General features: G+C 47.9%; 2 protein-coding genes and 1 long non-coding RNA gene across 7 annotated transcripts in view; 1 reads left to right on the top strand and 2 right to left on the bottom strand.

Annotated features, from left to right (window-relative positions):
* The window catches only part of SI (sucrase-isomaltase), a 265,979-nt gene extending 258,289 nt beyond the window's left edge, over nucleotides 1–7,690 (bottom strand). Inside the window, exon 1 of the mRNA XM_081189871.1 lies at nucleotides 7,685–7,690. The gene's annotated coding sequence lies outside the window, so the exon portion shown is untranslated. The remainder of the gene's footprint in view (nucleotides 1–7,684) is intronic.
* The window catches only part of SLITRK3 (SLIT and NTRK like family member 3), a 43,426-nt gene extending 32,869 nt beyond the window's left edge, over nucleotides 1–10,557 (bottom strand). Inside the window, exons 1-2 of one of the 4 annotated variants that reach the window (XR_014007043.1) lie at nucleotides 10,334–10,557; nucleotides 2,359–5,597 (exon numbers count right to left, since the gene is read on the bottom strand). Coding sequence is in view for 3 of the 4 variants with exons in the window: in XM_081190090.1 (XP_081046216.1) it covers nucleotides 2,659–5,577 (2,919 nt within the window). In the remaining variant the exon portion in view is untranslated. Of the gene's footprint in view, nucleotides 1–2,122; nucleotides 5,598–7,515; nucleotides 7,675–10,333 lie in introns of those variants that run through there. The other 3 variants (XM_081190088.1, XM_081190089.1, XM_081190090.1) reach the window with 3 other exon arrangements.
* A 368-nt stretch (nucleotides 10,558–10,925) lies between these two features.
* The window catches only part of LOC308585180, a 59,440-nt gene continuing 43,572 nt past the window's right edge, over nucleotides 10,926–26,793 (top strand). For both annotated transcript variants that reach the window (XR_014007121.1, XR_014007122.1), the window contains exon 1: nucleotides 10,926–11,044. This is a non-coding gene — a long non-coding RNA (uncharacterized lncRNA). The remainder of the gene's footprint in view (nucleotides 11,045–26,793) is intronic.

The raw sequence follows: 26,793 nt of genomic DNA, 5'->3' as shown, positions 1-26,793 counted from the left end.
TAAGGCATTAGTGACGTCTGCTGAATTACATTCAATGCGATGATTTTTCTATTAAGGGCAGATTCAAGAGTCCAAGTGGAAAGCACCGTTGATGGGCTGTGCACAATTCAAAAGTAACCTTGGGTCTCTGTGAGGCAATTGCTGGAGCTCTGTCGCCATCTACTGGCCATACTGGAAGGTGTGAGGTTTTTTGTTTTGTTTTTCCGCCACCAAGCAAAGCTTTTTCCTTCGGCTTTATTCATGTGTCAACCCAGTTCTACAAGAAACAAGATACCAGCTAGATACCTTGGAAAGAAACGAAATAAACAAAGCATCTTTTCCACTTTCCCCCCTCCCCCCCCACCTCTCTCTCTTCCCCTCTTTGGTTTTACTCTAACCTAAAGGGCTTAAAGAATAACATGCTCCACACAAATCAATTTGGCAATGTCATAGCGACTGAAAAGTTAAAAGAAGAAATATCTTGAATAAGAAAATTCCACACACAGCACTACATTGTCTCACATCTCCAGCTACAGTTTCAGTGAAAACGAGTGTGAGATCAGAGAGGCAGAGACTTGAACTCATGCTATTAGGCCTAATTTTCTCGATTGTTTTAGTTTTTATCAAAAAAGGGGGGAGAAATGCAAACATGCCCAACAACTGCTGTTGCCCAAAATGCAGCAATGTATGCTTGCTATCCTGCACACACACACACACACACACACACACACACACACACACACCTCTATAAATGCATTTCCTTCCATGTACTTTTAAATATTTTATCCAATCTCAACTGCAAATTGTATCTCATATTATCATTTCTTTTCCTCACATCATTGCAGCGGAACATAATAATCCTAGCAATTAAAAGGAATTAAAATAAATCTATTGCATATTTTCATCTAGGAGGTGTGGGGGAAAAACTCACCAAGAGAGATGCATAACAAATTGAAATGGAGGGAGGGGAAAGAGAGAAACAGAGAGAGAGAGAGGGGGGGGGAAGAGACTGGAAATCTGAATTCTAAAGTCCAGAACCATCTTTTTTATATATAGAAAAATTGCACCAAGAGTAGTTTGTTGTCCTATACCTTGCTAACATCACAGTGGATTGTTGTTAATAAAATAACATGTGGCCTTAAAAGGGGGGGGAGCATTGGTGTGAAAAGGGTATAGTTGAAGTTTTAAGATTCAAGCTTTTTCTTTTAACTTCTAATATATATCTATATACCTATATCTATATATTTTTTTCAAAACGTTTTATTAGGAAAGCTATACCAGACGCATCACTGTACAATGATTAAACATTACCTTTACAATTTATATTCACTTGAAAGTACAGAATAAATATATGCACAATTGTATTTGTGTGTGTTTGTGTGTTGTCTGCATTTGTGACCGAGGGGGGGGGGAACGTTAGCACCTCTACTCAGAAGGAAGCCCCACTGATTTCCATGGGACTTACTCCCAGGTGAGGGGGCACAGGACTGCAACCTAAAAGGGCTTCTTTTACAGAGACACCGGTGGCGGCCTACCAAGCAAACGTCCCCTTTCCAATGCATTTGTGACGTCCGGTTCTCTTTTTAATTAGAGGTGCAGCTGTCCTCCAGAAAGGAACTCAATCAAATGGCAATGACCTTTCCTTCCCTGTAGGGCAGCCACAGAAGGGAATAAATAGACAGCTCCTTTGCTGGAGAAGCAAGCCAATGACCTCCCCTCTGGAATAGACTGTGGTACCCCATCCTTGCGGTGGGGGGAGAGATGCAGAAATAGAACAGGGTGCAAGCAAATTGGGATGGCTAGGAGGCTGATTGGAGGGGTTTAGGATACAGAGTGGAACAGAATAAGCGTTTGGACCTGTGTTTGTATGTGAGAGAGAGAGAGAAAAAGAGAGAGAGAGAGAGGAGGAGGAGGAGGAGGAGGAGAAGCCAAGAGAGTGAGAACATTTGGGGAAGAAAATGACCCCCCTCCCCGCCACTGCCAGCAGTTCCCAGACATGCAGAAAACTGCAGTTTTTTGTTGCTGTTCTTGTGGTTCTCTTCCCCACCCCAGACACCCACCACCCCTTCAAAGTAAAGTACAGGTTCTGTGCCATGATGAGGGAAAGAATAGCCAAAGCCACAACCGATGTTGTCTTTTTAAAAAAAAAAAATCCACCTCCCTCCCCAGAGCATTTAAAAAAAAAAAGATAGAACGGAAAGGTTTCTGTTTTGTTTTGTTTGTTTGTTTTTAAAAAAACTACAACAGAAAAAAACAAAAGCCTGCAAGAGAGAGAGAGGAGATAGAGAGAGTAGCGTAACACACATAGAATTTACTGTCATCAGGACCGAGGCAAATAACCCCCCCCCCATGATACTAATTATAATAATATTCGTATACCTTAGACAACATGGCACAGTCAAAGTCTCCATTTTTTTTCCAGTATAAAAAAATAATGATTGATTAACATCTGCTGGCAAAAGTCTGCAAAAGGCACTTTATCGATTCATGATCATCTGAGAAGGGCCTTTCCTCCAAACCATCATCTGGCAGGGGGAAAGCACAGAGCAGTATCCTCTAGTATCAGCATGCGGTGGTTTGGGGGCAGGAAGGGCAGGGAGCCGAGGAGTGGGGACTCGGGGGGCTGTGGGGCGGGTCTGGGATTTGGCTGTAAAAGCTAGACTTTTGTTTTGTTTTGTTTCAAAACCTATAAGTGGTCTTCTCCAGGACTTCGAGGTAATCCGGCTTGGTTTGGAGTTTGGCCCTTAACTCGAGGTATTCGCTTTGGGGGGGTTGGTGGTGGTCTGGGAAGCCCTTACCAGCCGAGAAGAGGAGGGTCTCTTTCAGCCTGGCGTCCTGCTGCAGGTCTGGATATTGCATGCCAGGGGGGTGCACGTGAAGTTCCTTTAATTTGGGCACCGTGCCGTAGAGGCAGTCCACAAAGCCCACCGTGCACGGTGGCGCCAAAGGCGGCCTGTCCCTGCTGTCTAGAATGGCACCACTAGGGGGGAAGAGCACCACCCCACCGTTCTTTTCGTGGTGGAAGACAGGCGGCACCAGCGCTAGCTCCCCCAGGAGAGGCAGCCCCCCTCCAATCCCCCCGCCGGGCGGGTGCGGGTGCGGGTGATGGTTGGTGGTCACTATGGTGTTGAGCTGCGAGCTGGACACGGCCAAGCTCCACTCCTTCTCCTTCTCCAGCAAGGTCCTGTAGCAGCTGCTGCTCCCACCGTCCTTTGTGGGGTCGGCAAACTGTTCCCCTGCACAGCCAACTCCTCCTCCTCCTCCTCCACCACTACCAGCACCACCACCACCTCCCAAAAGCATGTCCCCAGGTTGCCCCGGCTCCCCCGCCACCACTTCATCCTCCTCGCGGGGCTTGTAGATGGGGTTGTTGCACATCTGGGTCACTGGATGCGGGATGTAGTCGTAGACGTGCCCCACCGGGGGTGCCTTTTCCGGGGAGGCGCTGAGTCCCCCGCCGCCTCCGCCGCCTCCCTCCTCGAAGAGGTGGTGGCACTGCATCTGGATTCCCGTCAAGTCGAGGGTCTCCTGCCGCTGCTTGTTCCGGAAGGGTAGCTTCTTGTGACGCCTGCGCAGGACGAAGGCGAAAAGGCCCGCAGCAATGAAGACCGCGGAGAAGAACAGTACAAGGAGGCTGAGAATGAGCACGGAGAGGGGCACCGGGCCTCCCCCAGCCGGGGGGAGCTCATAGGGCGACGGGCTGGTGGGGCTAGGGTGGCCCCACGCTGGAGGGGCTGGCGAGGCAGCAGCAGCATGCAACATCTCTGGGCAGAGTACCTCCAGCTCCACAGAGCGGATGTCTCTGTGGGTAAGGTTGTCTGGGCTGGCGCAAAGGACATCCCCCACCATGATGACGGAGCTGATGGCCTCGATCCACTGCTTGAGAGGCACCAGGTCACACGTGCAATCCCACGGGTTGAGCTTCAGGTCAATCTGCACAATGGCGTTGAGGTGCTCCAGCACACCAGCCACGGGCAAGTACAGGAATTTGTTGTTCCTCAGGTTGAGCCTGGTCAGAGAGGTGCCTGCAAAGGCATCTGTAGGCAGGTTCCTCAGGAGGTTGTCGTTGAGGAAGAGTAGCTTCAGGTTGGGCATGAGACTGAAGGCAGCGGGCTGGATCTCCCTGATCTGGTTGTACTCAAAATACAGATAGTGCAGGCTCTGCAGACCCCTGAACATGCCTGGGGTCAGCTTCTCAATGTCATTGCCGTTCAGGTACAGGCTCTTCAGGTTGGGCAGGTTGACAAAGGCCCCGTCCTGAACGTAGGAGATCCGGTTGTTCCCCAAATGCAGGAGATCCAGGGAAGAAAAATTCCAGAAATCGGAACGGTAAATTTTCTGTATCAGATTACCGCTCAGGACCAGCTTCTTGGCGTTGACGGGCCTGGGCAGGAGCTCGGAAATATTGTGGAACCCTCTTTCCTTGCAGTTGACTGTCAGGCCCAAGTCATTGATGTGCAAACTGCATGAGCAGCCAGTAGGGCAGATGATGGGGATGGGTGGCCTTGTCTGGTAACCAGCTATTGGGGGCTGGTTGGGTGCAGGGTATAGGCCTCGAGGTGTCGGTGGTGGCTTGTGTGCCCTGGGCTGTTTGGTGGGCCTGGGCTGCTTAATGGAAGTTTTGTATTCGACAGAGGAAGCAGTGAAATGGAAAGAGGACAGCATGGAAGAAGGCTTAGTAGGCCACGCGTTCTCCTTGCTCGAGGGCAACTGAGGGGCACCGATGCTGACCAGCTCTGAGTCAGACAGCATTGGGCAGAGTTTATTCCTCTTAATTTCCCTCAGGTCCTTCCCGTGGAAGTGGAAAGGGGTCTCACAGGTTATGTCTCCCACAAGGGCAGTGTAAGGGATGCGCTCCAGCCAGCTCTTCAGCTGGACAATATCACAAGTACAGTTCCATGGGTTCTCCTCCAGCTGGATCTCCATCAGGCTCCTGCCAATGTGATCCAGCATCCCTCGGTAGGAGAGCACTTTCAACCTGTTTCCACGCAAGTCCAAGTGAGTTAAGGACACCGACTTAAACAAATTGGTGGGGAGGATGGGGATAAGGTTGTCGTTCAAGATCAGGACCCGGAGCTTGCTCAGGTTTCGAAATGCCCCGCTCTCGATCCGCTTAATGACATTGTAATCTGCCTGCAGATATTCCAGACTCTCCAAGCCCAAGAAAGTGTCGTTTCTGAAGATGTCCAATTTGTTCTCGTGCAGGTACAACCTCTTCAGGATTCTGAGGCCGTTAAAGGCTCCCGTCTGAATGTCTTGTAGTGCGTTGTTCCCCAGGTTGATCGAAACGGCGTTGTTCAGGTGGAGAAAACTGTTCGTATATAATCTCCTCATGGAGTTCCTCTGCAGGTAAAGTTTGAAAGGTCTCGACCAGGACTCCGTTATCTGGCTAATATTTATAAATCCCTTGTTGTCGCAGTGTATGTGAAAAAGGCTTTCTTTGACTTCACAGTAACAAGGATCGAAGCAAGACTCCTCAATCTCCTCCGAGTCCTCTATCAAGGGGATGGGGGTAGTCCACGCTACAGCAATTGTGCTTAGAAGAATAATCCACAACATCCTTCTCTTACGGGGAGGGTCGGCTGTCGGAGACTTCATGGTTGCGACGGATTACAAAACTGAAACAGAAATGAAAACACAAATGGATTACGGCCGATCAGCATTTTATCGGGCTATTTTTATATTGAACCATGCATCTAGAGCATCTAACGGGGTTTCGTGAGGTTACTTGGAAGTTCATTACAAAAAAGAAAAGAAAAGAAAACTCTAAGAGCAATAGCATTGCTCTTAGAACCTCCCCTGGTTTTGACTTAAGTGATACTGAAACATCTCATCATGCAACAGCCTTCTTGTTTCCCCATCCTGCTCACCCCTCTCCCAGGCTACTTGGTGAATGACACCCTCATGAAAAACAGCAAATGAACCTATAGGGCCTATGTTGTGAAACATTTCCCCCGCCAACACAAAGACAAGGAGTGTTTAGGAGGAAGCATATGGGAGATCATCTCAGTCTTACCTCGACACCTGCATCAATCACAAGAGTAAGGAGAGATGAGGTGCAGGAAGAGATTTTTATCTGGTACACATACACACACACAAAAAAAACCCCATGCAGTCTATACATTGCATTCTCATGAACACCCAAACACTTAACTTGGAAGTTGTTGTGTTTTTTATTATTCAGGGAATGCCCATCTAATGCTATGATACAGCCATTATTTAAGGAAATGGGGACAGACAAGTTCCCAGAGCCCCCATCCCTGTAGGAATATCTGAAACTGGGATTTTATCAGTATACAAGGTTTAGTAGCAACGCTTGCTTCAATACAGGGGGTTGGGGGAGAGGGAGAAGGAGAGAGAGAGAGAGAGAGAGAGAGAGAGAGACCCTTCTCTCCCAAGCACACAAAATGGATTAACGCAACTGGTATAGTATCAGATAAATGCACACTCCATATTAGTCATTTCAGCTGATTAAATCATTTAGAGATGATTAATCTTCGGGAGGCACATGCCTCTGCCATCCACATACCCAAGGGGGAAAGCGGCAGTTGCAGGGCTACGGACGGAAAGAGATGGTGGAATGAAAGGGGGCAATAGGGATGGGTGGGGGGAGACTCTGGACGTGGGTGTTTTGTGCCTGTAGAACCATCCAGGGATGATCCAGCAGGACAAAAGAGGAGAAGGGGGAGGAAAAGTAAGAGGGGGGAAAAAATACCTTTACACAAAGCCCAGGAGAAATAACCCTTGCTTTACAGCAAAAGCTCACAAAAGATTCCTCTTGGAGGGGACAACTGGACCCCGTGACCTACAGCCTCCTCTGCTTGGGGCGGCAGAGGGAGGGCATCTCTTTTTCTCCTTGACTCCTTTTGCCCAGATCATTCCAACACAGAAGAATAAATCACTGTTAAAGACTATGACTCCTGACAAGGATGGCTTCACAGCCCCTACTTGCTGCTGCTGCTGCCGATTTCAAACGGGTTTGCCAGAGTCCTGGTATTTATTTCTGTTCTCTTCATAGCAAAGGAGCTTTACAGATATGGATTATCGTGCACTCTCCACTCCACCCCCACACCCCAACACACCCATGCAGGCGAAGGGAATTCCTCCCTCCCCATTATGAAAAAAGAAAGCCCTTAATAGCAAAAGGACCTAGTTAGGGAAAGAAATGGGAGGCGCAGGTGGGGGCAGGGTGGAATAAGAGCATTGCATTACAGAAAAATGAAATAAATCGAAGCAGAGAATCTATTTGCAAATGAAGGGAACTGGGGGACCCAGTGGAAGGAAAATTACCAGGCACGATCTGAATGAGGAAAGAAGAAGGGGAGAGGTCTGATATTTTGCTCTTTGTCTCAGTAGAAGATGGATAGATAAATAGAGAGAGAGATGGACGGACAGAGAGATAAGCTACTTAAGTTCTTTTCCTCTTCTGCATTAAAAAAGGGGGTAGAAAGAGATGCTCTATCCCAGCAGAAAAGTGGGGAGGGGGAAGGGAGGGAGAAAGAGAGATCGAGAGATCCAGAAAGAGCTTGTACTTACCGGTCCGAAGGAGATAATTTTTTTTAGCACATTTGGAGAGAGCCGGGAAAGGAGAGAGGGTAGGGAAAAAATAGCCAAACCCACTTGGAAAAATAGATATCTACGTACGGCTTTTAAAAATAAAATAAAATAAGGATTGCTGGTTTCTCTCTTTCTCTCTGTTCTGGTTCTATACTCCTGCTGAGGGCTGAAGCAAAAGGAAGGGGGGGGGAAGCAAGCAAAGATGAGACGTGCTAGGAATGCAATGAGGTTCCTTAGGATGCAGAGATGCTGCTTGGCACAGTCAATGGAGGAGGGAGGCAAAGGGGGCTGCTGCAGCCTCCTAGATCTGCCGCCGCCGCCGCCGTTGCCTTCGCTGGGTACCACCAGCTCATCTTTGAGAAACGAGGGAGGGAAGGTCTATGGCAGGAGGTTCAGGCTGGGGCTTCTCATCCTTTCGCTCCTTCTTCCACTCCTTCCCTTTTGTGTGTGTGTGTGAGAGAGAGCGCATTGTTGCCCCTGAATCAGGCTTCCCCCACCACCACGTCATGAATTTGAGCTTGAAGAAAAGGGGAACAAATGTAGGAGGACGCACTTGGCACCAGGTGGGGGGGGCACGTCTGGGAAGCCCTGACTGTACTGGGGTTGCTTTCTACCCCCACCCGCCATTCCCCGCCAGGAGGAGGAGGAGGAGGAGGAGGAGGAAGAGTTATTTGGGGGATCAGGAGCGGGGGAACCCGAGATGATGGAGAAAGAAGCAGCAGCCAGGAGCAGAGGAACAATCCCGGTGGTGGCTGGGTGGTGGTCTCCTACGTCCGCCCCCCTCTGGAAGGGGGGAAAAGCCTGGGATGGAAAAAAAGGATCATAATAGGGGAATGTCCCCTGGGCCACTAAGTGTGCATATTCCAGCAAATCCTTGAGAGCTGCAGCCATTAAGGGGAGAGGAGATACCCGCCCCTCTCCACATAGCCAAGAACTCTCTCCGCTTGCTTCCAAAGTAGTAGGCTCAGTTGAGCTCGCTCGCGCGTTCTCTCGCTCTCTCTCTGCCGCCCTCGCCTGCAGTTCTCCATCAAACCTAAACCTGTCCCAGCAGAGGTAAAGGAAAGGGCAGCGCCGGGGGAACTTGGAGGAGAGACCTTCCCCTCTCTTCCTTCTTGCTTTCCTCGTCCTCCCCGCTCCTCTTCCTACTCCCCACCCCCCTGCAGCTGAAAAGGCTTCAGTCCACCCCACAACATCCAACAGGCTCTTATTTCTTCCCAGATATTTCCCCTCCCCTCCTTCCTCCTTTTCCAAAGCTCCTAGCCAAGTGTTGAAGCCACTTGGGTGACAATGGACCATTTTGCATCTTTTCCTTCCAGAGGGAAGAGGGGGGCGGCGGCGGAGGATTTAACCGCTCCGTTGCTGCCTCCCTCTCCTTATTTTACCTGCCTCGCCTCCTTTCCATCCTTTTCATTTCTCTCTCTCCCTCTCCCCTAATTGTGTTGGCTTGGACTTGCTATCTGACCCCAAAGAAGGAAAACCTATGCCTCGATTTCTGCCTAGATCCAAGGGAGGGGAGCCCCCCCCCCCGCCGCCGCCAATCTCCAAAGGTAAATTGAACGGCTCTCTCTTTCCGTAGAAAGCAAGAAGGCAACCAAAAGGAGCATATCTGGAGCTGGATGGAACATAGAGAACAAAGATGCCTGGTTACTAGAGTGCAGGAAAGATTCCCTAACACAATAAGCTCCCATGCTTAGTCAGCTTCGCCTAGATTAAGTTGGCAACCATTTGCCCAAGTTCCCTTGAAAGTGGTGCGTTGTTTGGGCCCATCATCCTATTGCTTTCATAGACCCACTCTCTCCCACACGCCCCTCGCTTGTCAGAAGCCAGGTACTTTGGAACGGAATACCCCCAGATTTATTTTTAATAATGCCTCTTGCAAATCTATTTCACTTAGGGCAGGGAGAGGCAGGGCAGGATTCCTCCCCGCCCGGAAGAGCTGGGTTTGGGTGGCCGCCTCCTGATCTCCCCCTTGAGGAAAGGAGGGGAGGTGGGGCTGGCAGGTGGCAGCTAGAGACATCCCTCGGAGACAGAAGAGGCTCCGCTTGCGCCTGGGAGGATGCCTCTGTCCCCACCGCCCTTGCAGACCACCATCTCTTCGGGGACTCTGCTACAAAGAGTGGAGAGCTGGCAAGCTAGGAATCCGATGGGACAGCAAGCACACCCACCCACCCCTTTCCATGCCTCTTTGCCCCGACGCGGGTTCTCTTAGGACCCAACAAGGGAGCAGCCAAATCTCTGCTCCCCACCGCCACCTTCAAATCGCTCTCCTCGCCAGCGCTGCTCCTTTTCAGAACCAAGTCCTGTTGCAACGTAGAAGTGGCGATCGCTGTCGATTACAAAGCTGCATAGCTGCTATTATCATTACAAAGCGCGAGAATCCTGCGTTTTAAAACGCGTGTGTGTTGCGGGGTGGTGGTGGTGGGGGAATAAGGATCCGTGAAATGTTTATGGAGTTGTTGGCGGGCGGGGGAGGAGATGAAAGGAAGACACTAGAATAATAACAGAAAAGAGGCCGGTGACAATGTATACATTGGAAGAACATTGGCTTCGTTATTATTTTAAGGGTCTTCCTTCCAGATCCTTCGGGGGGGGGTGCGTCTTGCAAATACAAGCGAGCAACAATTGCAACAAAAACATCGCATCTCTCTCTCTCTCTCTCTCTCTCTCTCTCTCTCTCTCTCTCTCTCTCTCACACACACACACACACACACACAGTGGCCAAACCCCGCAATCGCGCCTCATCCCTCCGCCAGATCAAGAGGCGAAGGCGCAAAAACCCAGGAAGGACAGCGAATACCTAAGGAGATCCGAGCGCCGGGCTGGCTGCGAGGCGGAGCACCCCGGGTCTCCACGGGCGGCGTGGCTTTGCGGGCCGACGGAGGAGGAACTCTTGCCGGGCTTCTTCCTCTCCTTTCCGGAGCGGCTGCGGCTCGCTGACCCCCATGGCGGGCCGCGGAGCGTGCCCCGGGTCCATGTCAGCCTCGCCGACCCGCCGCCTGCATTTCAGCGGCGAGGCGCGCACCCAGGCGCGCGCGCGCCCTCGAGCGCGCACGGAGACACCCTCACGCGCCCCTCCCCAGCCCAACGCGGCTGTCTGCTTCGCCGGTGTAATCCTTTTCCGTCGAGGCGGTTTTCTCTCCCCCACTCAAGTTTTGCCCAGGAGGAGAGAAGCGTCGGGGATCGACGGCGAGGAGAGAGCCAGGAAAAGCGAAGGCGCATCAGAGGAAGGAGCGCCGGGTGCGCGGCGCCCAAGCTGGGCATGGCGCCTCCGAGGCGAAAGCGCACCGCCTTGCTCCAGTAGGGCGCTGCTGCTGCCGCCGCCGCTGCCTTAAGCTTCCCAGAGCAATCGCGCGGTTCCCTCCGAGACGCGGGAAAGGAGGGTTGGGCGAGCCGGATTCCGGGTACCGGATCTCTGGATCACGCATCTGGACGCCTGGCTTCCTCCACCTCTCTCATCTGTCGGCGAGGAGGGGAAACTCGGCCCGGAGCCTCCTGGAGTCCTCTGGAGGTGGGACATCAGCCTTCAGCTCCTTGCTTTGCTCGCTTGTATCCTTCTCTTCTTGTCTGATGGAGAGAGAGAGAGAGAGAGAGAGAGAGAGAGAGAGAGAGAGAGAGAGAGAGAGGAGAAGGTACTAGTGGGTGGATCTCTTGTGCGAGGCGCACAGGACAGAGCAGGTCAGCTCCTCGTCCCAGCCTCAGGCAGAAAACAACATGGCTTTAAGGAGGAAGGGGAGAGGGAGAGAGCGCATCTCTTTTAAACAGCTGGATTTGGAGAGGGGACCGGGGCGGGGTGGGGAAACCAAAGGAAGCCCGCAGTTTTTGGAGATCTGCTGCAGTTCAGTTCTATGGAGAAGTCAGAGTTCCTCAGGAACCAGAGTTGGGGAGGTGGACTGTTTTGCAGGTTCAGGGCTATGTTGGTCTGGGAATGGGAGGACGGAGAGGGCTTCCAGGAATGGGAGGGTGAAGCTCAGAGGCGTCCAAAAGGAGTCACCTGCAGCACACCACAAGTGCCACTTGATGATGATCAGGAATGAAAAATGCACACCCTGGTGATGATGAGAAAATGGGAACCTTCATTTATCTGTGTTGCATAGGGTGTGCCTTGCACCAACTCACTCTGTTCTTGCTCTCTGTTGTCTATGCTGACCACCAGCAGCTCTCCACTTTTCAAGCAAAGCTTTTCCCTCCTCCCCCCTGCTGAGATAAACCAAAGATTGAACCTGGCATCTTCTGCATGGCCCAATTTTATTTTTATTTTTTTTGGGGGGGGGACCCAGTGAGGTAGCTTAAGGCAGAGAGATGTGACTTCCTCCTGCAGGATGATGATGATGATGATAATTTATTATTTATATCCCACCCATCTGGCTGGGTTTCCCCAGCCACTCTAGGCGGCTTCCTACAGAATGTTAAACTACAATAGTCTATTAAACATTAAATACAATACATAATTTAAATACATTAAATACAATAGTCTATTAAACATTAAAAGCTTCCCTAAACAAGGTTTAGCAACTTGGATTTCCTTGCCACCCACCTCAACTTCAGGGAAACTGGAGGTCCTCTGGATGTTGATGGACTCCAGCGCCAATCATCTCTGAGGGTGGCCCAGGGCTAGTGAGAGTTGGGAGTGCAATAAAATTTAGAAAGTCTAGGTTCCTCATCTGTGATCCCCTACTGCACAGGCTTTCATAGCTCCTGGAACACCTCTACTTGAAACATTTCTTCTTTTTCTCCTGATGCTGTAGGACATCCTTAGCGAACATCAGGAGATGTTCTCATCAGTCCATCTAAATTACAGTGTGCAGCTCCTCAGGGTTTGAGACAGGGCCCTTTCCCAGCCAGACTTGGAGATGCCAGGGATTGAGCCTGGGACATTCTGCATGCTAGGCATCTGCTGTCCATCCTTGGCATGCAAGGCATGTGCTCTCCATCTCAGGTGCAACCCATCCTTGTTGGCAGAATGAACTGGCTCTGATTCCTCTCTTCAAAAGCATAGAATGAATTCTTGGCTTCCCCCATCATTTTAGAACCCACACCATTCTCTTGACTGTAATTCAACTATTTTTTACTTTAGAATTGTTGCAACCTATCTTGGGAATTCATGGTGGTGAATTCATGGGTGGTGAATCTAAATCAGTGGTGGGAGTGGGGTGGTGATAATAGTAACAATAACATAACGCTCAGCAGAATCTTTCACCTTGATCCAAGTTCAAGTTCATGTGCATTCAGTTCTTGGCTGAACAGTATTCACATTTTTGGGCTGTACTCTACCTTGGGCAGTGTCCAGATATCAGCTTGCTGAGATAGTACTGAGGTGAAGCTGGAAATGATTGTGTGTGTGTGTGTGTGGTCCTCTTTTGCAACTATGCCACCAGTTCTGATCCCTGTTCTGCTGTTCCAGCACACCTGATACGTAATACCTGAAAGAAAGAAACAGGTTTATCTCTGGAAGCACCAGAACAGTGTGTTTTCCCCCACCCTTTGAATCATATTCCTTTGGAGGCAATGGTATTCCCATTTGTTATGCACTGCAATCACAAAATGGCACAGTCTGAAGCTAACACAGAGGTTGTTATTCCAGAATGTTTAGTGCAGGGTAGATATTTGGTCCTGATTAGTAACATGATTGTTGTTGTTGTTGTTTTGTTTTAACAGGAGCCATCTTTTGAATTGAGCTAGGTCTGAAGATATTGGTCATACTCACTAGCTTAGAACAGCATGGGCTGTTTGTAGTGCCATGGTCATTGTTGTGGGCTAGGATTGTGGAGACTTGGGTTCAAATCCCTACTCAGCCCTGAAGCTCAATGGATTGACTTTGGACAAGTTGCTGTTGCTTGGCTTGTCCTACCTTGAATTTTATTGAGAGATGATAGATGACAGATAGATGATAGGTAGATAGAATTGTAGAGTTGGAAGGGACCCTGAGGTTCATCTAATCAAACTCCCTGCAATGCAGGAATATGCAGTTGTCCCATATAGGGATTGAACTTGCAACCTTGGCATTATCAGCACCATGCTCTAACCAACTGAGCTGTCCACGACAAGGTGGGTGATGATGAAAGAATCATGTATGCTATATTGAGCTCCTTGGAGGAATGTGGAAATAAATAAGCAAGCAAACTCTCTTGTGTAAGAGAAGAGTTTCTATATACATTGCATTTTAAACCTCTCTCTCTATACATATCAATTTATTATGACATTTATAACCTAACTTACCTGTAAGGGGCTCCAGGTAGTAAACACTGCCCTCCCTGTTTTATCCTCACAACATCCCTGCGAGGCTGAGAGAGCGATTGGCCCAAGGTCACTTAGTGAGCTTCATGGTCAAGTGAGAACTGGACCCCTGGTCTGCCAGGTCCTGATCTGACACTCTGACCACTGTGGCACACTGATTGCCATTTGCCTTCATTATCACCTGAGGTTGTGAGGGGAGATCTCTGAGTAAATCTCTTGTGGCTCATCCTGAGGGATGGTGGAGAGAAGGACCTGTGTGGTTTGGAAGAAACCAGCTCAGAAGCATAGCAAGGATGGAGGTCTTTGCATTGAGGGACTATGCTCAGAGCCCAGCAATAAGTTTGGGAGCCAGGTAGATCCTGAGACCATCAGTTGACTATCCCAAACATATAGAGCTGCTGTCTATTCCTTGAACCTACATGCTACACTCGCAAGAAGGAAATCCCTGACAGAGGTAAACGTAGAACTGAATCTTCCCCTGGTGTACTGCATTACTAATCGTCACCCCATCCCTCTGAGAGTATTTTGTGCCTTATATAATCTCATCAAAAATATTCATGATAAAACAATTGATCCTTGACTATATGAAATAAAATGGTGTGGGGTTTTTTGTGATATTAGGAAACAAAACACACAACTCCAGCATGTATGCCCTTTAGGGTCCTACTGACCTTGAAATATATATTTATTATTATTGATGATGGTGCTGCTAACATAGAATCATGACTGCCGCTGCTTCTTTTTAAAACTAATCTATGCTGTGCTGCCTTTCCAGCCCGTTCATCCATCTATCTGTTGCTGATGTTTAAAAACTATTGATTGCTTTATGGCCACTATTTTTATATTGCTATCAGTTGCCACGGGCCTCAGCAGAGAGAGGGTAGGTTATGAATCTGAATAAATGCCTTGTCTTTCCAGGAAATAAAAGAATACTGACATGGTAAAAATTAGATTAGCAGGAAACCATAATTATCAGCAGATCTCCCTGAGTTGCAGCTGGAAATAGTAACCCTCTTTTGGCAACCTCCTCTCTTAATTATGGTGTTCAGGTGACCCTGCCCAGCCTTCTAAAAGGATCACCTTTGGACACCCTTTTGCACGAACCAGATAAGGGATCTTGCCTGGGAAGTGCCCCTTTTCTGAGAGCATTATTAGAGCATTGCATTTCCACCGGAGGCCACCATTAGCCTCACTGCAGTCCTCCTTAATGCAGCCGTTTAATGCTCCATTCAATCTGCTCTGTAAAAGCAACTCGTTGCCTTTCCTAACAGGTCCTCCCCTGACACTTCTTTGGGGAAGATCGCCAGGAGAGAGGGAGAGAGGAGTGGGAAGCTCACCACCAAGCAGTGGAGAAGATAAAGCAGCTGAAGGGAGGAAGGAACTATGCCAGGGATGAATCTAGGGAGTGACAAGGTCGGGGCATTTGCAAGCACCCAAAGATCTGCTGGCAGAAGACTGCCTCACCGGTGCTGTTGCTATTAATGCAGGCAGGCTCCACAAGAAGCCCAGTGGCAACGCAATATAGTTCACAAGGTGCATGTCCCACTTCTTAATGTTCCTATTTATTTGCATTTATGCCCCACCTCTTTCTCCAAGGTTCTCAAGGTGTGGTGTCCATGGTTCTCATTTAACCCCCTTCTTGTGAGGTACATGAGGCTGAGAGGCAGTAGCTGACCAAGGTCACCCGGTGAGCTTCATGGCTGGGTAAAGATTGTAATTGTGATCTTTAGGTCCTTGTCCAGCACTCTAGCCACTGCACCATGCTGCTGGATCAGATCAAAGGTTTATTGAGTTTAGCATCCTTCTTCCCACCAGCCAACCTGAGGCCTCCAGGAAGCCCACGGGGCATGAAAGCAATAGGCTTCTCCTACTGTTAATCCTCTACAATTGGTGCTGAGTGGGATACTGCCAATGAACTTGGTGGTTAATGACTGGTAGTCATTGATAGATCCTTCCTTCATGAAGTTGTCTAATCCTCCTTTAAAAGGTACTGAATTATAATGGCTTTCTCTACCAGCCTAGCCCCTGGGTCCACCTGCCTCTCCCAAACCAGCATTCTCATGGCTTCTACAGGGCAAATGTTTAGATGAATCAGTGCTGGTTTATGTCATTCAACCATGGGTCCTGAAAACTTAAGAAGAGTCCTGTGGGTTCAAGGCCATCTGCAATGGTGGCCAAAACTGTGGAAACCTTTTGGGGAAAGTGTATTTCTGAGATTTGATGGCTCATAACACCACTTTTTTATAGTAATACTATAAAGTTATATATCAATGGAAAGATAATTTAATGAAGAATGTAATGCAACAAAGTTTGTTCAATTATCTGTATTCTATAAAAAGTTATAGTAAAATAACCAGAAAAGGGAAGCACAACTTGCTTAGGTTGATATACTTTAGCTTTCCTTCATTTGAACGTAGCCAATGAGCATGAGTGTTTAGAGAGCGCATCATGTGCTATGAGCCACCAAACCTCAGAAATACACTTTCCCCAAAAGGTTTCCACAATTTTGTCCACTAGTGTATTCTAGCATCCCATATATCACAGCAGCCAACCAGGTGCCAACTGTGACTGTGAATTCAAACATACCAATGTTTCTCAATAATATTTAACATACAGGTCCCCATAGCTTGTCTAGAAGGAACATAAGAAAAGTTCTGTTGAACTAGGTCAAACACCAGTCTAGTCCAGCAATTTGCCTCCCATGGTGGCCTGGCAGAGAAGACTACAAGCAGACCACGAGTACAATTGTACTTTCCTTCTTGTGATTTCCAGCAATTGATATTCAAAGGTATACTACCTCTCATGCTGAGTTTTCATGCATCCAGTTTGTCTAGAAACAATTAACAGCCCTGTTCTCATCCATGATATTTCTTTGTCTTGATTTTCTCCTTCTTTAAGACTTCTTTAACCCTGGGCCTCCTGGATATTGCTGAATTAGAATCCCCTCATCAATAGCCAGCTTAGCCAGTAGCAAGGAATGATGGGAGTTGTATTCCACCAACGTCTGGGGACCCCAGGTTGAAGAAAAATGCTCTACACCAGCGGTTTTCAACCCGTGGGTCCCCAGCTGTTGTTGGACTACAACTCCCATCATCCCTGAGCTCTGGCCTTGCTAGCTAGGGGTGATGGGAGTTGTAGTTCAACAACAGCTGGGGAGCCACAGGTTGAGAAAGGCTGCTCTACACCATTGGGAAATGGTGGACTATCGTGATGGCATGACATGAGGCAAGTTCTTCTAGATGTTTAAGAGATAGGAGTGCAAAACTTGATACAGCCACAGAGGCCATCACCCATTCACCAACTCAGCTAATTTGGTCCTGACTCTCTAATTTGCAAGAACACAGTAGGCCTCTGACCTAGATGCTCTGTCCTCTGACACCAGATATATAGAGGCAGCTTGTAGTTCTTTATTAGAGAGGAACTGGTACTCTGCACATGGCCAGACACTCTCTAGTCATCGTCGTATTACTGCAGATGTTAGAGAGGAGATCTTTCCAGCACTATCTCTCATTAAAATCAAAGAGAAAACATAGTGAGGTACAACTGTGTTGTCAGATCATTTCATTGTGTCAAAAGGTGAGCTCAGAAAGAGCCAGAAAAGTCTCTGTTTGGGAAGAGGCAAGCTTCATGCACCCAATGCAGCATTTCAAGGTCTATTTGCATTTCTAATAATATCCACAGCACAAGCATGAGTATGTAGCTTCGCAGGCACGTTCTGTGTGGAGAGAACAGAGTGGGTTCCGTTCAGTGGTGAGATGAGATTCATCCGAGCAGGGGAGCATGTGGCAGTTCCAAGTGGGAGGGTGAAAGATGAGAGAATCGTGAAGCTGATTCATTTGGCGAAGTACAAGGAATTTGGGGGAGCTGCCAGAGGCAACTTGCTCCCTGGGGCTTTGAGGGCTCTGTTGACCCAACAGGTATGGAGGTCACACAAATTCCCTTATGCGGTGTGGAAAGCGTCATTTCCAAGGTGGTTTGCAGATTCCAGGTTTATTCCAGATTTTCATTCAGCTGTTTGAAAAAGTGACTGCATCCTCAATCTGAGGCTTTGTTCCTCTGAAAGCAATCCATACAACCCATTGTTCAAATGAAAATCTTGTCACAAGTTGGCTTTGCGGGGAATTTTGGGGTGCTGAGCCATCCTGTATCAGTGTGTAACCGCTATTCAGGTTCTGACCCAACAGGGCTCTTCTTAGCTTCTAATCTAACAGTAATGATAATGATGATGATGATAACAATAATAATATCCAGCATACAGGATTACCAATGCAAACGTTGAGGGAACATTGACATTCCAACTTTCGAATAATGCATGCGGCAGCAAAACAATCAGAACAGCAGAGTTCGCAGGCTTTGTACAGTGGTACCTCTGGTTATGTACTTAATTCGTTCCGGAGGTCCGTTCTTAACCTGAAACTGTTATTAACCTGAGACACCACTTTAGCTAATGGGGCCTCCCACTGCTGCCATGCCGCTGCCGCACGATTTCTGTTCTCATCCTGAAGCAAAGTTCTTAACCCGAGGTGCTATTTCTGGGTTAGCAGAGTCTGTAACCTGAAGCGTATGTAACCCGAGGTACCACTGTATTTCAGAAATGTGCATTTTGAATAATCAGAAGAATAAGAGAAGGATGAATGAGTGAGGCCCACTTCTAAGGTTCACAGGCAGTTGAATATATGCTTAGAGAGCAGGGCAGAAGAAAGTTCACTGTGCAGAGGGAAGTTAAAGGCATAACTTAGAGGTAGTACCACATAATGGCAAAGCTCTCCGGGAGTTAAATGGGGACAGAAGCAGTCACTAGATGAAAACCTCCAGTGGTTTTCATAGGGCATTAATCATGTGATAATGCCTTGGAGTCAGTAGTGAGCTAGCTTCAGACTACTGAGTAAGAGGTGAAAGGCTTCAAATCTAATTACCAGTCTACTGAGCCATTCACATTTTCTATAGAATATAGCACTCATCATCACCATCTTCATTATTGCTACTTTATTTGATAAATATATTTAAAACCAGGGTAGTGTGTCTTTCAATCTATTTCTCATTCTTACTTTAGGGAAGCAATGGTTTCAAAGATGCTATTAGCCATGGTTTGTGAGGATCACAAGGATTGGTAAGGGACCCCAAGTCCATCTGCCCCCATACTGCCAGCTCTCTGGTTCACAAAGCCCAGAAAGGAACCACAGCATAAATAGAATCTGGGTAAACAGCCAATCGGATCTGGAAGGTAATTCTGTCCCTGACCCAACAATGGAAGTCAGTCAACCTCTGTCCCCATAGCTCAGTTGTAGAACATAGCTGGTGCTACTGGGGTTGCCATATTTCAAGAGGTCAAAATCTGGACACATTTTAGGGCAATTGCCCAATAGCCCACTGCCCACACCACACCCAGAGTCTGGATCACCCATGCCCATGGCTGAACCAGAGCCTGGGATACCAACACCACAGCCAGAGCCTGAACCAGAGCCCAGTTCACCCATGCTAGAGTTTGGGCTGCCGTCACCATGACCAGAGCCCAGGTTGCCCATGCCAGAGCCAGAGTCCAAGCCAGAGCTACCTGTGCACTTTTTATATATATATATATCCAAAATCCAGGACATTTGCTTTAAAATACTCCCCAGATGTAGGACACCAAAAGAGGACATTGTCTGGGAATTCCCGGATGTATGGCAACCCTTTGCAGTTAGAACCAAGGTCCCAGGATGAATCTCAAGGGAAAGGACAGTAGACAACAAAGACAGGAAAGAGCCCTGCCTATGTACAGCCATTTGGCTACATGGACTCTGCAGATCACGTTGCTCCAGTGCAGATTGAGCACTGAATCAGGAGAAAAATGGAATATGCTCACTGGCTCCATGCTTTTCCACATTGCAGTGTCTACATCGCGCTGGTTGATGATCTCTGGCGGTCTAGGGACAAAGGTGAGAGCTGTTTCCTAGTTCTGCTGGATCTCTCAGCGGCCTTTGACACCATCGACCATAACATCCTTCTGGACTGTCTTGAGGGGCTGGGAGCTGGGGGCACTGTTATACGGTGGTTCCGCTCCTTTCTCCTGAAAGTGGTGTTGGGGGATGAGTGTTCAGACCCCTGGGCTCTCACTTGTGGGGTGCCTCAGGGTTCCGTCCTCTCCCCCATGCTTTTTAATATCTATATGAAGCCGCTGGGAGAGATCATCAGGGGGTTTGGACTGGGTGTTCATCAGTATGCAGATGACACCCAGCTCTACCTCTCCTTTAAATCAGAACCAGTGAAGGCGGTGAAGGTCCTGTGTGAGTGCCTGGAGGCGGTTGGAGGATGGATGGCGGCTAACAGATTGAAGTTGAATCCTGACAAGACAGAAGTACTGCTTTTGGGGGACAGGGGGTGGGCGGGTGTGGGGGATTCCCTGGTCCTGAATGGGGTAATTGTGCCCCTGAAGGACCAGGTGCGCAGCCTGGGAGTCATTTTGGACTCACAGTTGTCCATGGAGGCACAGGTTAATTCTGTGTCCAGGGCAGCTGTCTACTAGCTCCACCTGGTACGCAGGCTAAGACCCTACCTGCCCGTGGACTGTCTCACCAGAGTGGTGCATGCTCTGGTTATCTCCCGCTTGGACTACTGCAATGCGCTCTATGTGGGGCTACCTTTGAAGGTGACCCGGAAACTGCAATTAATCCAGAATGCGGCAGCTAGACTAGTGACTGGGAGTGGCCGCCGGGACCACATAACACCGGTTCTGAGAGATCTGCATTGGCTCCCAGTACGTTTCTGAGCACAATTCAAAGTGTTGGTGCTGACCTTTAAAGCCCTAAATGGCTTCGGTCCTCTATACCTAAAGGAGCGTCTCCACCCCCATCGTTCAGCCTGGACACTGAGATCCAGCGCCGAGGGCCTTCTGGCGGTTCCCTCATTGCGAGAACTAAGGTTACAGGGAACCAGGCAGAGGGCCTTCTCGGTAGTGGCGCCTGCCCTGTGGAACGCCCTCCCAGCAGATGTCAAGGCAATAAACAACTATTTTACTTTTAAAAGACAACTGAAGGCAGCCCTCTTTAGGGAAGTTCTTAATGTCTAATGCTGTATTGTTTTTAATATTCAGTTGGAAGCTGCCCAGAGTGGCTTGGGAAACTCAGCCAGATGGGCGGGGTATAAATAATAAATTATTATTATTATTATTATTATTACTATTATTATTATTATTATTATTACATGCAATCATGCAGACAGAGCCTTGGTGCCCATGTTGAGCTGGATGTGCAAAACCACAGCAGAGCCAGTGGGTGCAATACTGCTTGCCCATCCTTTATCCACTAGTAACACCCAAACGATTCTAGCATAAGCCAGCTTCAAGTCTTTGTGAAAAACTGTTTGCAGGAGGGGCAGTGAACCTCTGTCCTTCAAGCTACAGTGGTGCCTTGCAAGACAAAAAGAATCCGTTCTGTGATTCTCTTCGTCTAGCAGTTTTTTCGTATTGCGAAGCAAGCCCATTGAAGGATTAGCGGATTAGCGCTATTAGCGCTATTAGCGGCTTTTAGTGGCTTTTAGCGGCTTATCTGCTGATCGGATCAGCTGATAAGTGGCTTAGCGGCTTAGAAAAAGGGGGGGGGGGAGGAAAAAACCAGCAGGAACTCGCAAGACATTGACATCGAAGCAAGCCCATAGGAAATTCGTTTTGCGAAGCACCTCCAAAACGGAAAACTCTTTCGTCTAGCGAGTTTTCCGTCTTGCGAGGCATTGCGAGGCACCACTGTATAGTTGTACTCCGACTCCCATCAGCCCCAGGCAACATGGCCAATGGGAACTGCAGTCCAACCAGTAACAGACGGTGCAGTGGTGGGGTTGGCACTCTCCTCCCAACAACTGAGTCGCTGTTGCTTACTGGGAAGAAGAAGGGGAAGGGTGAGGTGTTGCAAATGGCTGGCACAGTGCAAATAGACTGGCAGAGCCAATCTGATGCCCCTGCTGGAGTGTTTGCACCACACCGACCTGCCTGCTGCCCCTCTCTCCTTCCCAATAAGCAGCAGTAGCTCAGCTGTTAGAAGGTTAGGTGAGCACCAGTGCTCCACCACAACATCTACTCCTGAGTGCAACAAGATCTGGCAAGCTGCAGGTCTCCCATCGATTGCCTACAGGGACTTCCCAAGGTAAAAGGTATTGGTTCATACAACACAGCTTCTTGTCACTTGTGTTTAATTCATATGTCGCTACTGGTTGTTTCTGAAGGGAGAGCAGGAATGACACCTTCCATTTCACTGGAGTAATGCATACAAGGGTCAGAATGTGAACTCTTAGTAGATCATGAATCCAGCACCCCAGAAATATCAGGCTGGGATCCAGCCTACCACCTGCCATCAACTCTAGTAAAAGGATGGAGCTACAGGATAACCAGCCAGAGCAGCAGAGAAGTGTCTTGAACAGTTAATAAGAAATTGCACAATGCACGCCTATAAAATTCTAGATCACGCTCCCTTCCCATGTTTTCCTGACTTGCTCCTATTCCTTGCCATGGACCAACCTCCCCCTTACCCTAAGGTTACCAGATTTTTTCCAATGAATCCGGGGACACTTTTCAACTTCCTATTAAATGGATGGATTTTGTCAGGGGACTGATTTGTAAAACCGGAGACTGTTCCAGGGAAACAGGGACATCTGGTAACCTTACCTTACCCCATTGCCAGGATCTTCATCCACTTGGTAGGAGGTGTTGGGTCTGCCCAAGAGCATCTATCCTATCGTGGAGTACCCAGGTGGTACACTGAGTTTTCAAACTGGTACTGAACCTCCATTGGGGATGCTGGTGTAGGACCTAATCGAACAATCCAGGCCAGTGGTTTTTTTTAACCTTAGGGCCTCAAACGTTGTTGTGCTATAGCTCCCATCCTCCCCAGGGATGATGGAAGATGTAGGTCAACATCATCTGGAAAGGTCATCAAAGTTGAAGAATACTGATCCAGGGTACCTCCTGGCCAAACGGAAGCAGCTTTTCAATAGCAGCTCTGGTCCAGCAGTAAGGTGTGAACTGGCCTAGTTCCTTATGTGCCCACAGGGAATGCAGTTGGCCAACTTACACATTGCTTGAAAATTGTGCTCTTAGCATCACATGTGAAACCATTGCCTTGAACGTCACGGTTCTGAAGAGGGGCTGTTTCTGCCAGCTTTATCCTCATTTCCCTCTATCTTTTCATCAAGCTTCACCTCACTGAGGCCTTGCGCTGGACTTCCCTGCAGTGTGCTTTATTGTGCCACCATGCATAACTCAAAGCTCTTTTTCTGCTCCGCATAGTCTTACCGCCGCAGGAATTCATTAAAATTCTCTTCCACACTCTTCCCCCGATCTGGGTCAATCCCTTTGCCTGACAGGTGATCATCTCTTAATGCTCCACAAATGCTCACCTAGACATTATCCTGAAGGCATTTCTTTTTTGTCCAGGTCATTCTCTCATGGCCTGATCCTTCAAGCTGCAATGCTGGCACATCAGGGTGAATCTGCACGGCTGGGTCTCCTGCTTCCAGTATGAGAGAAGGAGCCTTAAGCAAGATACAGCACACAGCCTAGTAGAATCGTAGGTTAACGCAGCATCTTGGACCGCAGATATAGGATAACCAATATTGTGTCCATCAGTGATGTCCATTGTGAGCAGTAGCATATGCAAAGATCAGAGGTTCTGTAAATGTGAATCTGATTCTCAATAGAATGCCCAATGTCAGTGAGGCCTAGAGCATTTTGGCTGGCCACAGTGCAATGTCACGGTCTGTGGTGGTTGCCTTGACACTGTGGGTCAGCCAAGAAGCAATGTGTCTTGTCTCCTGATCCAAACCACTGATATGTGCCATTTTTACTCGAAGTAAAAAAAGGGGGAAAGAGGGGGGTATTATAGCAATCTAGTGGTACAAGTTCAGTGGCAAGCAAAGAGCAAAATCTAGTCCTGGAGGTCTTACAAAACAAAGAAGTCTGGCCCAGGAGTAAGGATCAAGGTTCAGGGGTGTGAGATTAGTAGAGTTCCAAGACTGCTCAGGAGCTATGATGTTGTTCCAACAAGTTTCCATGCTTACCACCCAACCTTTAAGCAGAGGTGGAGAATTTCCAGTTATTTTCAAGAACCCGTGTCCCAGTGGGAATTCCTGGCCTGCAGGTGGATGCTATGTCTAGTGGATTGAATCTCTTGATGTGCCACCTCTCCCTGGAAGACGGCACTGGATCCTCCTTGCTGTCTGGATCCTCCTCTGGGAGAAGAAGCATCCTTAGGGTTTCCTGCTTGGGAAACTGAAGGGATGGGGCTTCACCAAAAGGGCTTGGTTCCGTAATATCCATCCATCCTTCCTTCCTCCTCCTACTCCTCCTCCTCCTCCTCCTCCTCCTTCCTCCTCCTCCTCCTCCAGTTCCTTCCACTCCTGGTCAGAATCAAGAGTGCTCAGAGGAAACAGTGATGCCACATGGCATGATGTAGCACAGAACTGAGCACATGATGAGTCACTACCCCTTCACCAGGCCTTTTGCATTCTGTCTTGTGTTCTCAGGATGCATTCAGACAACCAGGCTTCCCCCGCTCCGTACTGCATATGGGGCATGTTGAATATTAAAACTTCCAAATTCCAAAAATGACGGGTGCTAAAAAAGTTGTAACGTGACTTGGGAATTCAAAATATATATTGGTTAAATTGATATAATTAAGTTTTGCTTGGTAAGTAGAACATGTGTAAAATTGCATAGAAATCATGTTAAAATGATTGCCAAGTACTTACTATTATTATTGAGAATCATCTGACATATTCAGAAGGTAAATTAAAATTCTTTGGTTTTCCAAGAGCAGTTTATGTGCTTTTTAATCAAACATAGACCTACCAACCTAATTGCTGTTCAGTCACTAAAATAATAATAGCAGATTTGAATTCCTTATACCCCAAAACATATTTTTAAGACCCTTCACTGAATAAATTTGCAAAAAGTAATGTTCACCTTCTAAAATTACTAAATTACCCCAGCCACGCTACATCTTACTGGGAATGCATGAAAGTCTGGCTTCTCAGAGAAAAGCTCACAGCTGCTTTGCTTCTCCCTGATCTTTTTTACTCCCATACTATGCTAAGGTAAACAAAAGTTTGGTTTTGCTGGTTTTGTTATGTGAATGGTGCCATTGACCCGCTGGGTGGGTTACACAGACTCCCTGGGTTCTGCGGACCACCAGTTGGGAACCACTGTTCTAAACAATTGCTTACACAGATAGTGATTTGCCTATTTTGGAAATATATAAAGAAAAGAGTCAAAGAGAGGGGGTCTCAGGCATGGGCCCCAAATGTAGTCCCCAGGTCCCTCTATCTGGCCCCTTGGACTGTACTCAGGCCCCAGGCGCTCCTTAGCCACACCCCTCATGCCACACCCTTCACCAGCCCAGCTTTGCACACTGCTTTTCCCCAGACTGAAATGCATTCTTGAACTCTGGTAATACCTCTTGGTTGCCTGGACAGAGGATAGAGGGGCATGTGTGAGTGCGTGTGGAAACTAGTTTTGTATACAAAATTGACATTCATTACTTTGCCCACTTTTTGCCTCTGGCCCTGCCCAGATGTGGCTGCCAGAAGTTGTCCAGATGGGAACTCTAGTTGAGTTTTCCTCAACGCAAGAACCACACACACACAAAAAAAAATTAGGGTGCGTTATTTGGGTCAGTCAGTAAGTGCAGATGAAGAATGCTGAAGGAGAAACTCTCAAAGGAGCTAATTCTTCTGTGAGAAGGGTGTGTTGAGAACTCAGTGTTGATTTTCATGGAAGGAGCTGCTGTTCCGTTCTGATAATGCCTTCTCTGTCACACAATGAGTCTACTCACATGAATCAGTTGCTACTCACATGTTATTTCTGAACAGCTGACTCAAGGAATGTTTGAACTGGCTTCTCAGATGGCAACAGTATTGACATTTGCCTGCTTCAAAAAACGATTTCTGACTTGCCAACGGCAAACACAGTGACCAGTATCTTATGTCTGGTCTTATGCCTTATGTTATGCTTGCCATAAGGATTAATTTGACCCTGAGTGTCTCTTCTGTCATGTTATGTTTATGGATTGAAATTTTCCCTGCAACACTAGCCCTATCATTACTTACTTGGATACATCTGTGCCCGTTTGCTTCAAGGAGACCCACTTCCATTGTTCTACATATTGTCTCTCAGTCCTGAGGAAAAAAATCTGTTACAAACATAAATCTGTTGCTTGGGTGTCCCGTCCCCCCACCCCCCACTTCTTTTTCTTCCATTAGCTCATTTATCACATGGAGCAGGTTTTAAATTTATCCAAAATGCTCCCACGAGTAACATTCTCTCAGAATCTGACTCACTGTGTTCCAGCTGAAACAGATCCAGCTCAGAAAGCAGCAAAGATGGCTTCATTGCCACCAGTTCAACACACACAAAAGTAAGTTGGCAACATTTGGGCCTATGGAGAAAAGGGGGGAGCTTTCAAGCAAAGCAAGGAACAGATACCTGGTCCCTGTGGTGATACCAGGAGGAAGGGCCCTACCAATAGGCAGAAGGAGGGAGCTGATTTTGGGTGTCCTGATAAGGTAGCACTTGTGGGATTTTCTTTCTAAGGTGCCAAAACAACTCAGACATCTTAGTGTACAAAGGTAGCTATGCAAATACGTGCTATCCCATTTTGGGGGGTAATCTAGCATCATGGCACAAGGAAAGTATCAAATTCTATCTGTCTGACATTAACCCGGAAGTAACTGCAAGGGTGGCTGAGTTTTTGTCAATAGTATCTCTTAGTGAATGGAACTATTTAGCGGGAAGAAACTCCAATGAAAATCCTCATTATTACATATTTTACATGGCTGTTTTTGTATATATTTTAATGTTTTATATATGGATGTTTTATGATGGCCTATATTCGTAATGCCTAATAAAGCTTTGGCGAAGTAAGTATCTTTGTGTACAAAACACCTTGTTTTGGGGGAGAGGGACCTCCATTTGCTATTCTGCCTCAGGCAGCAAAGCTTCTTGGGCATAAAAAACAACAGCTAAAGCAAATGTGTGGATACAAGTTTTGGAGGGTGGAG

The sequence above is a fragment of the Podarcis bocagei genome (assembly GCF_964188305.1).
Source record: "Podarcis bocagei genome assembly, chromosome: 4".
NCBI lineage: Eukaryota > Metazoa > Chordata > Lepidosauria > Squamata > Lacertidae > Podarcis > Podarcis bocagei.
This window is presented reverse-complemented; position numbering and strand designations above follow the sequence as displayed.